Source organism: Cryptomeria japonica, chromosome 6 (assembly GCF_030272615.1).
Source record: "Cryptomeria japonica chromosome 6, Sugi_1.0, whole genome shotgun sequence".
In the NCBI taxonomy this organism is placed as follows: domain Eukaryota; kingdom Viridiplantae; phylum Streptophyta; class Pinopsida; order Cupressales; family Cupressaceae; genus Cryptomeria; species Cryptomeria japonica.
Genome location: NC_081410.1, coordinates 313,633,234 through 313,646,353, shown reverse-complemented (window position 1 = coordinate 313,646,353; position 13,120 = coordinate 313,633,234). Strand labels below are relative to the sequence as shown.

The following is a 13,120-nucleotide window of genomic DNA, read 5'->3' as shown; positions in this document are numbered from 1 at the left end:
TTTCACAACCTGTAGGAAATGGTATCATGTTTAATTTTCTATTGAAGGGGTAAGGATGTATTTCTTGAAGCGAGTATCTTCTAACAGTTCCTCTCTGCATATCTTGAATTTGTATTTGCAGTGTTTGTATTTGTTGTGTAAGAGCTGTGATAAGATTATCAACATGATTCATCCTTGCATAACCATGAGTGTGTGTTCTAGTATGATCTTGATCTCTTCTTGTGTCATCTCGACCCCTTCTCGTGTCTTCGTTAGATTTGACATGGTTGAGAATTTCTACGTCATCTTTTTTGGGAATGGAAGTTTCCTCATTAGTTCTTGTGTTATCAGGAATTGATGTGTCACTAATTTTGAGCCCAAAAATATCCTCATGTCGTTCATTATTAAGGGAAGGGTCATTTCTTTTTTGTGCTAATTTGCTCACATCAAAATATTGGGGGAGTGTAGCACCAGATTTAGCTAACATTAGGAAGTATTTTTCTTTTTCTCCCTCCAATATTTTGTCCTTAAATTTATTGAATTTAGGATCTTGTTTGATTTCTCGGAGATGATGTTCTGTTATTTCCCCTTCTTGTATTTCATTTTTGGGTTCCATGTTTCTATAATCTTCAGTTATTTCCAATGTTTCGATTTCCGTTTCTGCGATCTTCCGTCTCTGCACTCTAGTTAAAACGGGCATACACGTGTGTTAGATATTGTGCAAGGATTCGATTGTCTAAAAGTTGTTTTGATAAATGATCAACTGTCAATGTAAATGTGATAAAGTGATATGACATGAAAACACGATTCAAGTGTTTAAAAGTTTGCAAGTTTTTTGATCTTCTGTTTTTGAGTGCAATGATGATGATTTTGATAAAACCAAGTCCAATAGGAATGATATATCCTACGATGTGGGACAAGGTTGTCCTGACCAAATGTTGTAGTTTCCTGATAGAGGATGACAAATCCTGATGAGAAACTATGTTTTGAGTGATCAATTTATCAAAAAGGGTGATAATGCACTTTGAGATGTTTAGATCTTGAACTTGTTGAAGGCGAATACTTGAAAATCTTAAGGTGTCTATTTCTAGAATCCGATTTGATAGATGATAACTTGACCAAGCAAACCAAGGAGACAATCTAAGCACAAAATGACAAATATTAGGTGTTTATGCTCACTGTAAACTGACCAAGCAAATATGACAGATTTGAAAAGACATGCAAGAAGACAACTCAGGACTAACAAAGACAGAAATTCGTACAACAGTTTATACAGCCCCAGACGACAATTTAGATAGGCTCATACGACAAATTAGAAATATCGCATGACAAAGGCATAAACTCGTACGAGCTTTCTCACAGAACCAGACGACAAAAGATGACACAAAATTCTCTACTAAACTGACTCGTACGACAATTCTCACTGAACCAGATGATAAAATAGATGCTTCTTACGACAAACTAATAAACTCTTACGATTGAGGACATAACAAAGACACAAATTTTGTTTGGACAGATTTTTGATTAATGAAGTTTGATTATTTTCTTTTGTTTTCCAGTTTTAGATGTCTGATTTTTTGTTTTAGGCATGAAGACACAACAAACACGTGATATGATAAATGACCTCAAGCACAACACACTAAATCCTAAGGAAGTTGGCTGAGAGAGAAAACCTCTGCTTGCAAACTTAGGTACACACCCAATAGCTAATCAGAATACGACTGGTGAGTCTCACACAATGGATTCTCAACGTCATATTATCCGATTCCAAACGCTAATGGGGGCACAATATGGCAAGTGTCTTGGGAGAGTTACTATCTCTCTTGCATAAAGATTATCCCCCTTTCGGAGGTGAATCAGGTAGCTTCTATCGTAGGGTTTGTAGTAAGGGTTTCCGTTTGAAATTACCCCTTGCAACACAAGCACGATTGAGGCCTATAGCCCTACAAGGTACCGAAACAAGAAGTAGTCACACAAGCGTGATTAAGACCGCGAGGCCCTACTAAATGTACGATATGAGAGATCTCAAAAGAGAAAACTCAAATAATCCCATCCTCCGAGACTTTAATCCCGAGAGGCCTATTTTTTAGGGTGATTCAGGAAGCTTAGGTCTAGCTGTACACACTTGGGTCGTTCTCATAGAGTGATTACTTTTACCCACTGTGACAGGCCTGTTAAAGGCAATCAAATCTCAAACATAGAAGTGCTTCAAGGGTCGGGATTTCTAATTGTCCAAATGGACAAGAGCATAGTCTCCTACCTTCTAGACAACTTCTCAAACATAGAAAACAAGATGTTCATTTACCATTAGCAAAATAAGTGTGCCTATAAAACTTAAAGAAGACACAAAGTTTGGTTGAGTTCTCCTAGGCAACCTGCAAAACAGATACGTTAGTAGTAATGTTTGTTTTGATGAAATGAAGCTTTGACAAGCGTAATCTTCGACAATCGTCCTGCAAAAACCAGTTAGGATGTTGAAAAAATCACAAATAGACCAGGGTTAGCATTAGTAGTAATCAAATTGAAGCATGAAAACCTTAAAATGCACTCTGTTTTGAAAACATGGAAGCAAAAATTCGTATGACAATTCTCACTTGCTTGTACGACAATTCTCATATACTCGTACGAGGGCACAAAGGAGCTCATACGAGACAAAAAGAGAACTCGTACGAAATTCTGAATCAGACCCGACCAGAAACCTGCTAGATTGAAATTTTGATGATGCTAAGAGGCAAAAAATGAGATTTTCGGCCCCACGGTGGGCGCCAAAATGTCATGCCTGTGAAGTGTGATACTTGCAGCTGCAACACAAACACTCAATAGATCATTACAAGCATGGTTAACAAATTAAAAGCAAATGAAAGGTGAACCATGACAAAGCGACCTATCGCCTCCTAAGAGATGCAAGTATGGATTTGTTCTCAGATATGGATAAGCAATCCCAGTGACTTTACTACACCTAGACAAAGGATTTGAAATGATAATGATATACAAACTAGATGAGATTGATTATGCTAGATTGATCCAAGAGTTTAATTAAGCTAATGATATGCATGATTAAGCTATGATGATGATGCAATTAAGCTAGAAAAGAGATTGATTAAGCTACATGATTCAATAATTATGCTAGAAAATGATCAAATTAAGCTAATGCAATTGCTAATAACAACAATGCTCAAATGATATGCTAGAATGGATATGCCTATAGTAACAATGCCTAAATAGATAATGAGAACAGATCCTTTGAGCTCCAAAATGGGGGATATTTATAGGATTTCCAAGGCCAGGGGTGAGGTGGCAGGAATCAACGACCAAGATTGAGTTTGAAGATATTAAGGGTAAAATTGGAGGAAGTTGGAGAAGAGGTTGGAGGAAGGGACACTTGTCATCTCTGTGGTGACAAGTGTCAAGGAGCCTTGCTCATTAGAGGGCAAGTGTCCAAGAGAGGAGACATGTGGCCAAAGTGCCATGTGTCTCAAGGGGAGAATATCCACACCATAGGAGGTTAGGATAAGGAGGTTAGAATGTGCAATATAGGATAGGGTTAGGTAAACCCAAGGTTAGGTGGAATGGGTTAGGTTAGGGGGATGACTAGGTTAGGTGGTTAAAAGTTAAGAGGCATGTGGGTAATTTGATTTTAAAAATTCAAATAATAGGAAAAGACTAATTAATTTTCAACAACTCATAAATTGATTTGTTTTAATTAATTAGAGGATTAGAAGAATTGATTGAATGGGGGGAGGATTAATTAATTTGAATTAATTAATCAAAGGGGACCATTGAAATGAACCTATTAAATAAATCCCTAGATTTATTAATAAGTAGATGAAAGGGAGAATTTAATCAAATTGCCAATGAATTCAATCAAATTAGGAAGGGGGATTAATTAAATAATTGCTTATTTAATTAATTATCTCCAGACCATTTTTAGGTGTATACAATATGCACTTTCTATATTATCAGAACAATTAAAGAAATCAAAAGCTCATCTCTTCACAATATGCAAAAACTCTATAATTTTTTAAATTTACAAAGTTAGCCTTCATCCCATTTTGGTCACTTGTAGTAGTTGCATATTTTGCTCACTTTTTCATATATAAATAAGACCTTTTTGAGATTTAGTTTGACATCAATGAATTGAAAGCCTTCAAGTTTTGGGAAACGTCTATGTAGCATATATTTCTTGTACCTATTTTGGCATTTGTAACACTATACCTTATGATGATGGAGAAGGAAATAATAATGATGTGATCTATGATGTTGAGCCTTGAGTTTGTGTTTATGGGCCTTTAGGTATTGCCATACGTCCTATAGGAAAATATCCTCTCATTTCTCATTCCACAGTTAAAATTGACCCTTTAATTCGTTGTTGAGAAGTTGATTGGTATGATATATACATGCCTACTTCAACTCTTTGGCATCTCAACAATGATAATTATCCTAGGATATTTTTTCTTTCAACTTATTTGTTAATAAATATAAAATAATAAATAAAAATAAATAAAAATAAATAAATAGAATCAAAAGGTATATCCTTTAGCTACATAGACAAAAGTAAAGTTTTGAATCGTGAATCTTAAATCTCTTTAAATCCAAAAAACCAAACATATGCACATGCTCAGTACTTAATTTTTACATATCTTAACAATATAAGAAACCTTGACGAAGATTGCCTCCACCACTCTTTGATCACTTTCAAAATTTATAACTTATTAAATTTTGCTCGGTTTTTGGCACTTTTTGCTAGGTGCATGACCTCTAGATATGAACAACGGGAGGTAAGAAAGACTTGTAGATAGTTCCTACGAGCCCGAGTAGGTAGAGCATATAGGTACCTAAGTGAAAACGGTTTAATTTGTAATGAGGATGGGGTGTGGGAGTAAAAGCAAGGATTATTTATTTATTGATGGTGATAGGGGGAAGGGGCACCGTGGTAATAGCTATGATGACCATGTCGTGAAGTGCGTGCAGAGTGCACTTTTTTTTTTCAAAAGTTGTTTCTTAGCTTTATTTCTTCTCTTTTCCCTGTAGCGTCTCTGAACGCATTTATTAATTACAGTCTCTGTCGAACTATCTATCGTAGAAGCCAAATCCCCAATACATTAAATTCCAGCCAAATTGCCCTGTAACAGCAAGGAATTTCAATGGCAGACGCTAAGATCGCACCATTATTTATTCTTTCCAAACGCAAAAGCTTTTAAGTTGAAGACTACGGAAAGTTTATTTCGCTGTACAAATACTATAAAAAGGCATTACGCTTTCCCTCCAACCCTGAAATCGAAAATAGAATGCATATTTGGGGGGATTATAATGGCGTGAAAAGGTATGGAGATAAAAAGCTGTATTTGTAGAGGGAAAACGAGTAGCAGTAGCTGAGGTAGAGAGATGGAGAGGAGTGGCGGTGCGGTGGAAGCAGTTGGCGTTGATGTGAAGTGGGAGTGGAGGAACAACAGCACGGACGAAGACCACCACAGCGCGGCCAGGATTAGGGAGGAGGTGGAGAGGGAGGCCGCGCAACTTGCCGAGCAGCATAGCCGCCTCTCTGTGCGTGATCTCGCAAGCAAGTTCGAAAAAGGCTTGGCTGCTGCTGCCAAACTCTCTGATCAAGTAATTATGCTTTTTCCTTTTTTTTGAGTTAACAACTAATGAAATGACTTATTGGAATTAATTATATAGTTTATCAGTCAATCTTTATCTATCTATGTTTTCCAAGATGTGATTCACAAGAATCCATTACCGATCGTGATTCATGGGGATTAACTGCTTCATATTATGGCAATCTTCCATGATTCACATTTCATATGTTCTGAGTCATCGGAAATGATGAGGAATAGTCTATTTAAGATACATTGTTATACTTACATAACTAAATTATTTTAACTTTTTTCTTGAAATCACCCATCCTATTACTATTCCTGCTCAAATGAGCTTAAACTATCCCAATAGTTAAACATATATTTCTTGCTTTTCTCCACGGGATTTATGTTTATGATTAACTGCAAACCTTGCAAGTGATTCATCTAATGGCTATTTCACAATTCTTTACCTCAAGCATTTCTTACAGATAGCCCAGTCTTCATTAGAATATTTAAAGCAGATCTTTAGGTGCGTTAAGAAAACTGAAACGGAATAGCACAGCGTCTAGTCACATTTGGTTTGGAATGTCTTTCAGCGAATAGAAGTTTTGGGTACCTAGGTGTACAGGCATGCAAAATGTGTCTTTTACATAAATGAACCGTTATGGGTTAGGACGAAATGCCTTTCCAGTGAGTGTGTCATAAGTTCATAACTAAGAGCCTGTGGACTATCTATCCATCAGAACACTTGAAGTCATGTCAATCTGGTGAAACTCACTATTAGGAACATGGCTGGGAGCCTCAGGCACGAGGTGAAGTGATTGAGCATCGTACAGGACAGTTACACTGCCAGATTCCTGTTGGGTGGCTCATGACATTTCTCTTCATTTGAATGCTTTTACCTCAATTTGTATGTTTTTATGTAATCGATCGAGTTGCTTTCGCTTTGCTTGAACTTAATATGGTGAATGTTGTTGGGGTTTTTAGGTAAGGTTTAGGGACACTGCTGCATTGGACAAGCAAGTACTCTTAAAGAAACTTCGGGATGTTCTGGAGGCTTTGAGAGGGCGCGTGGCAGGTCGCAACAAAGATGATGTTGAAGAAGCTATCACTATGGTCTGTTTCATCATACCATCTAGGTTTCATCTCCTTTAACTTTTGGTTACTTCTCTAAGCCAGCATTTAATTCCTTTTTACTGTTTATTTGGCATATAGAAAACATTTTGTAATTGTTCACATGATCATGACCAAATTTTGTGCATGGTTAGAATAATAGATGTAAAATAGATTATGTTTAGGTTCTGACAAATAAAATAAAAATATACCATAAGTTACTTCTCGAAGCCAGCATTTAGTTCCTTTTTACTGTTTATTTGGCATATAGAAAACATTTTGTAATTGTTCACATGATCACGACCCAATTTTGTTCATGGTTAGAATAATAGATGTAAAATAGATCATGGGTAGGTTCTGACAAATATTTGAATTCGGAGAGGGTTAAGTTATACACCTTAATTTAAAATTAAAAAATAAATGGAAAAACAATTCCCTTACAGAATACTTGCATGATGGGGTTCTCATACACCAATTCATTGTAGTACTTGTCGTTGGCCTTTAAAATACCTTTACCTTTTTACTTTTATACGCTTAGTACATCGAATTTAATGCCAGATGAAGCTGAAAGCAAATCATCCACTATTCAAAGATGATGCCATTTTTTTATGGTGCTTATGCATTTTAAAATTAAATGTCTAATTTGCAGGTTTCTAAAATCATAGATTGGACGGTGGGTTTGGTATAGTCAGTGTTAATTCATTGGCAATTCGGGGGTTTCAAATCTCACAGATATTTTGATTTCCATACCAAAAAGTTGGAGGGAGTCGCTCTTTTGAAATCTATCCTCTCTTTGTTTTGTTTATGCTGAGCATACTCTTCTGATGTCTATAGACAGAGCACAACTATATGGGTTTTTCAAACAGGGAAGTTTAGGCTCTTATTGTCTGGGCAAATTGAATTAATTAGTTTAGCCAAGATTATGGACAAGGTAAATTTTTTTTATCTCTTATTATCTATTTTCTGGATTTTACCTTTTTTAAGTTTCTTAATAATATCAAATTGGATAGAGAAAAAATAAACTGGAGAATTGACCTGTTTTCAAATCCTTACTCAAACTATAATCTATGATTACATGCTTTGAAATGGTGGAGGGGATTAAGTTGCATCGAAGAATGTTATGGTGGTGCATGTCGAGGGGATGGTTAGATAGTTTTACTTCTCTTTTGGTTTGCCTTCACATTTGTTTGCCATTCCTCTCTTTGCTTGTGTCATGGATATGAATGTACTTCTTGTCAGGAAGGTTCAGCATATGGCTTTCTGGGAACGATTTCAGAGTTTTAATTGATGAAGGTTTTCAAGTCTCACTCTGGTTTATTTTGTATGCCATCCACTAGATTGTTGGAGATGATTTTATGTTGGCTGCACATTGTTACAGAGTGAGCTCCAATATTGCTTCAATGTTTTTAGGATCTCTACTGGAAGCGGGCAAAGAAAAGGTGGTGATTTAGAAAAGTATCACCATGTTGGTTAAGAAGTAATCCTTGGGTGGTTTCAAGAAATCTTGGTATGGGCTTCCTCTCATGGCGGTTTCTCATGGTGTGGCTCCGGGATTGTGGGATTCCTTCCTCATTGCAAGAAGCTCGTAGGAAAATGTGGGTGTAGAAGGGCATGAATCTCCTTAAAGCTTATTTTGGGTATGATTGATTATGACGACATCTGTTGGGTGCGCTCTCTAATAGGTGAAATTTTGGATGATGGTGAGATTGATGTAGCATTATCCCTTTGCTATTGCTTTTCCTTGTAGTCTAGGTTAATACTTTTGTTTTATTAGTTGGACGATTTCGTTCTATAGAAATACTATGTGTTCTTATTGGAATGCATATGAATGTAATTTCCTTATGCTTCTAATATAATGGATGTGACCCCAAGCTGGCAGTTTGCCACCCAAAAAAATGTTTCTCATATAATTATAAATATAAATATAATAGTTAATATACAATAGTAATAATTTTAATAAAAATAGAGAGACTATTTTTTTATACTATTTATAATCATGATACTCTTAATTATTTTAATTTGAGTATCATGATTATAAATTGTATAAAAAATTAGTCTCTCTATTTTTTATAATTATATTAATGTTAATAATGATATTAATGATAGTAATATATTTTTTATATTAATTGTATTAATATTAATATAATAATATATTAACTATATTAATTGCATATTATTAATTATATTAATATAATTAGTTACTGATGAGAGAAAAATAGAATGAATAAGTATATTATAAGAAATAGTATAATGGAAAGAATATTAAGAGAAAGAAATGAGAAAGAAAAATAAATGATTCCTTTAAATCTAATCATATAAAGGATAAAAATCCAAATTAAACTATAAAATATAAATATTGAGAAATTTTTTAGATGGAACGAGGGAATTTTACATAGAAGGAGATAAATATATTAAAGAAAGCTGGATTGGTTATGCTAAAAAGTAAGCGAATAAGCATAATTTTTGGATAAAGGATTGTATTATTTACAAAATATAAATAGTTGAGATTCAAATAACAATAACATCAATGACATTGAACAATGGACATTCAACATTGATTACTAAAGATTGTAATTGATAGTTAAATGAATTATTGAAATATGAAAATTGAAAAGATACATATGCATACTTGGTTATCATATTTTTGATGATCATGAAGAAAAATGTATGAAAATGGTCCAATGTTTTTTGTTTTCTCCTTTTCATAAGCAACATTTGACATGGGGGATGTTAGGATGACCTTGGTACGTCCTCAAAAAATAGATGACATCTTTTGATGTTTTCAGGACTTTTTGACATCACAAAGTACTTCCCTAAGACAAGAATGTCTGGAGGACTTCTTAACACCCCAAAGTACTTCCCTAAGACAAGAATGTCTTGGGGACTTCTTAACACCCCAAAGTAGTTCCTTAAAACAATAACATCTCGAGGACTTCTTGACATACCAAAGTACTCCCCTAAAGCAAGAATGTCTTGGAAATGACAATGAATTTTGAATCGATGAGATATGTTTTTAGGAAGGCAATTTATTTATCTAGATCATCTTTGATGCCTCAAGGAATTTTGGACGTCCCCAAGTACACTAAAATTTGCCTAAGCTAAATCTACCTAACACAAAAATGCCTTAAAAACTAATCACATAACCTACTTTATGACAGAGATTCAAATGACCAACAATTGCCATTCATTTATTTTTAGTGTAAAGAATAAATGCAACGAGCTTGCATTTATAAAGAATACACAAAGTGGGGGACAATGACAACTCACCCTCCAACATGTGTCATCTCAATACCAAAATAAGTGACATGTAACTTATATGGAAGAGGTGGTATTGCACACTCATAGTAAGACAAACAAACCCTTAAGTAAGTTTAACCCAAGGTGTAATAAGTGCATAAATAATATATAGGAAATGCATATATAAACCAACACCCTTATTAAGTGCAACTTAGGTTGGTAAAGATGTGTTATGATAAGATAGTGCCATGTTAGGTACCCATGTTCAAAAGAATCCCCCCAAAGAAAAAGAGAGATAAGCCCCTCCAAAGAAGAGAGAGAGCTAGTTAGCCCTCCTTAGGAATAGCCTTTTGAACCTCAACAAAGTTTTCAAATGAGCATATTTGCATTTTGTGAAGGGTTTAGTGAGAAGTTTGCAAGTTGCTTTGGAGTAGAACAAAACTAAAGATTTATTGCTTTCTCTTTAATAAGCGCTTGGGTGTAGTGCATGTGGGCCTTAGTGTGTTAGCTTTGAGAAGGGTGGATTGAATTCCCTGAGATCTAAACGACACTATGCTTATCACAATGAATGAGAGAAGGTTGATGAAAAGAAATGCAAAACTCTTTAAGGACCCACTAAATCTAGATGACCTTTTTTGTGGCATTAAAAACCTCCTGATACTTAGCGTCTATGAAGGATATGGCAGTAGCACGCTGCTTATACATTGGCCCAGGATCAAGATGAAAGTTGTAGCTGGATGTGGACTTAAGATTGCTAGAATCATTTGTCCAATTTGAATCTATGTACTTGACCGACCTTGTATCTCTACTTGTAGAATAGTGAATCTCATATCTCAGTTTACCCTAGACATGGTGCAATATTTGCTTTGAAGCTTTCTGGTAAAGCTCAAGTGGCTCTTGCATAAAGCAAAAACTATGCCAATGACATAAGAAATGTCAAGATGAGTGTGAGTCAAGTAGATGAGGCTCTCAACAAGCTGGTGACACAAAGTGGCATCAACTAATGAAGTGGAACACTTAGCCCCAAGTTTGACTCTAGAAAGAAAGAGAGTTGATCTAGAGTTACAATCAACCATGTGAAATTATATTTTGAGATTTTGCACTCAAAGAACTAACCTAAATTGTACAAGTTAATCTTCAACTAAAATTGTTGTCATTGAGGACATTAACTTGTGAATCCATTTCTAAAAGTACCAAAAACTGACAAACAAAATTGAAATCAGAATTATTCGTATTCTGAAAAATAAAATCTTATCATTTTAAATATAAAAATATGACAAAATAAAACTTCAGTACACTAGAATAAAACATTAAATACGTAGAGACAAAGCAGCCAAAGCAAGTGACTAGATTTAATAAATACCTATATTTGTGCTACCTTTTGAACTTTGTCTCTAGGAAAATGATAACGATATCAATATTTTTGAACCCATCATGAAATAAAAGAATTTTCAGAGAGCTTGATGCAACTCTGACTATCATAATATACTATTGTTGGCAAATCTCTTTCAAGCATATTGGGATTGCAATAGGGGAGCGTATAACATCTTCCAAACTCACCATATACCTTGGAGTTCGGAATTATACTGGTATGTGTGTGAATGTTAATACTAGACAAATCCTTGCTAGCTGTATTCATTCTAGAAGTAGAGGTTTATAAAATGGGAACAACCTATAGATTACAAAAACAATTCTTTTAGAACTTGTTCTTTTCAGATGCAAGCTCAATCATGACCATGGACACTTACGTAGGGTAGGCCCCAAACAATCAATTATGGACTGTTAACATATCAAAGAAGTAAAAATACACAGCACCAAAAAGTGAACCAGGAATTCAAGAGAAAAGAAGCAGCAGTTAGCACATTTAATTTAAAGGCACTACTCAGGACTCCAGAAATCAGTTACTTTATTTTTTGAATTCTGCCCATTTGCCCATTCAATTAGAAATTCCAGAGGAAAACATGAATATAGAGTTGCATTCAGAAGAAAAAAGGATGAGAAAGGGCACAGACACTAAGAACAATACCAAGCCTCCAAAGAAATGATAGAATATCTATCTATCTTAGATGCTTCATAAACAACAGCCTCAGTTGAAAAAAGTTCCAAAAACAAAGGATATCCCTCAGACTCTGCAGCTGGCCCTGTGAATCTGCAATTACGGGAACCAGAATTTCTCTTTACTCTGAAAAAAAGGAAGCCTTTATTAGATTCAGCAGATCAGGACTAAGGGATTCAGTTAGAAGAGAACCCTTGAATAGAATCTTGTGCTGAGCAACTTCTGATAGAGGCAGGCACCTCTCAACACAGTTACATAATGCATATTCTCTCTTGGAATGTATGGGTTATAGGCATCCCCAACAAATGCCTGTTCCTAAAGCAATTAATAGTAGAACATAATTCAGACATGGTGCTTCTTCTGGAAACCTTGAAATATTATATCGTGACCAAGCTCAATATTGCTTATTATTATCTGGTTAATTTATGCATTGCATACAATAATAGAAGCTAAATGCATACCATATGGAATGGTAAGAGGCACCGAGGTAGAAGATTTATTCAATAGTATTTGTATGCATACATGTAGATCAGGGAAGCCCAAGCCAAAATTAGATGATTTCCCTCTCTAGATTACTCAATTAAAAGGAAGGCAATGGTTGTCACTTGTTGTTAGAACAAAGCTATTGGGAACTGCTACAACTGAACACAAATAACTAACCTGAAGTCGACAAGTTAACAAACAAAATAGTAGGCTTTACAAGTAAGAAAACATTACAAAGCCTTTTTATGCTAACTACATCATCCCCCTCACAAGAGAAGTTGGATTCCTCGCTCAAATTCAGAGAACAAATATGATAAGGTCATCTAACAGTAATATTAGGAAAATTGGTCCATACTTTTGGTGACACCATAGAAGAGGAAGGACCTACTTGTTGTGTTTTTGCACTTTCAGCCATAACAGCATGTTCAAAACCTGAATATTCTACAATAAAGAACTGATGTAGATCCCTTGTAATGTTGAGCTTCTGACACATCCAAATTGAAACCTGCAGATCCTTTTTCAGCTGGAAACTAAAAAAGGGAACTTGCTGACCATACTAGGTTGAATGTATAGAGATGTGCATCAAGGGGTTGAAATGATAATTTGATGTTGTATTAACAAAGGAGAAGAAGGCTCTTTAAATAAGCAATTACAAGCAAAGTTTCTAAAACAGAAA

The 13,120-nt window shown here is 35.1% G+C and overlaps 1 protein-coding gene across 1 annotated transcript in view; it reads left to right on the top strand.

Annotated features, from left to right (window-relative positions):
- Window positions 1–4,883: 4,883 nt before the first annotated feature.
- LOC131043877 (stomatal closure-related actin-binding protein 1) overlaps window positions 4,884–13,120 on the top strand; it is a 196,018-nt gene continuing 187,781 nt past the window's right edge. Inside the window, exons 1-2 of the mRNA XM_057977109.2 lie at window positions 4,884–5,586; window positions 6,543–6,671. Coding sequence (XP_057833092.1) covers window positions 5,365–5,586; window positions 6,543–6,671 — 351 coding nt within the window. The 5' untranslated portion in view covers window positions 4,884–5,364. The remainder of the gene's footprint in view (window positions 5,587–6,542; window positions 6,672–13,120) is intronic.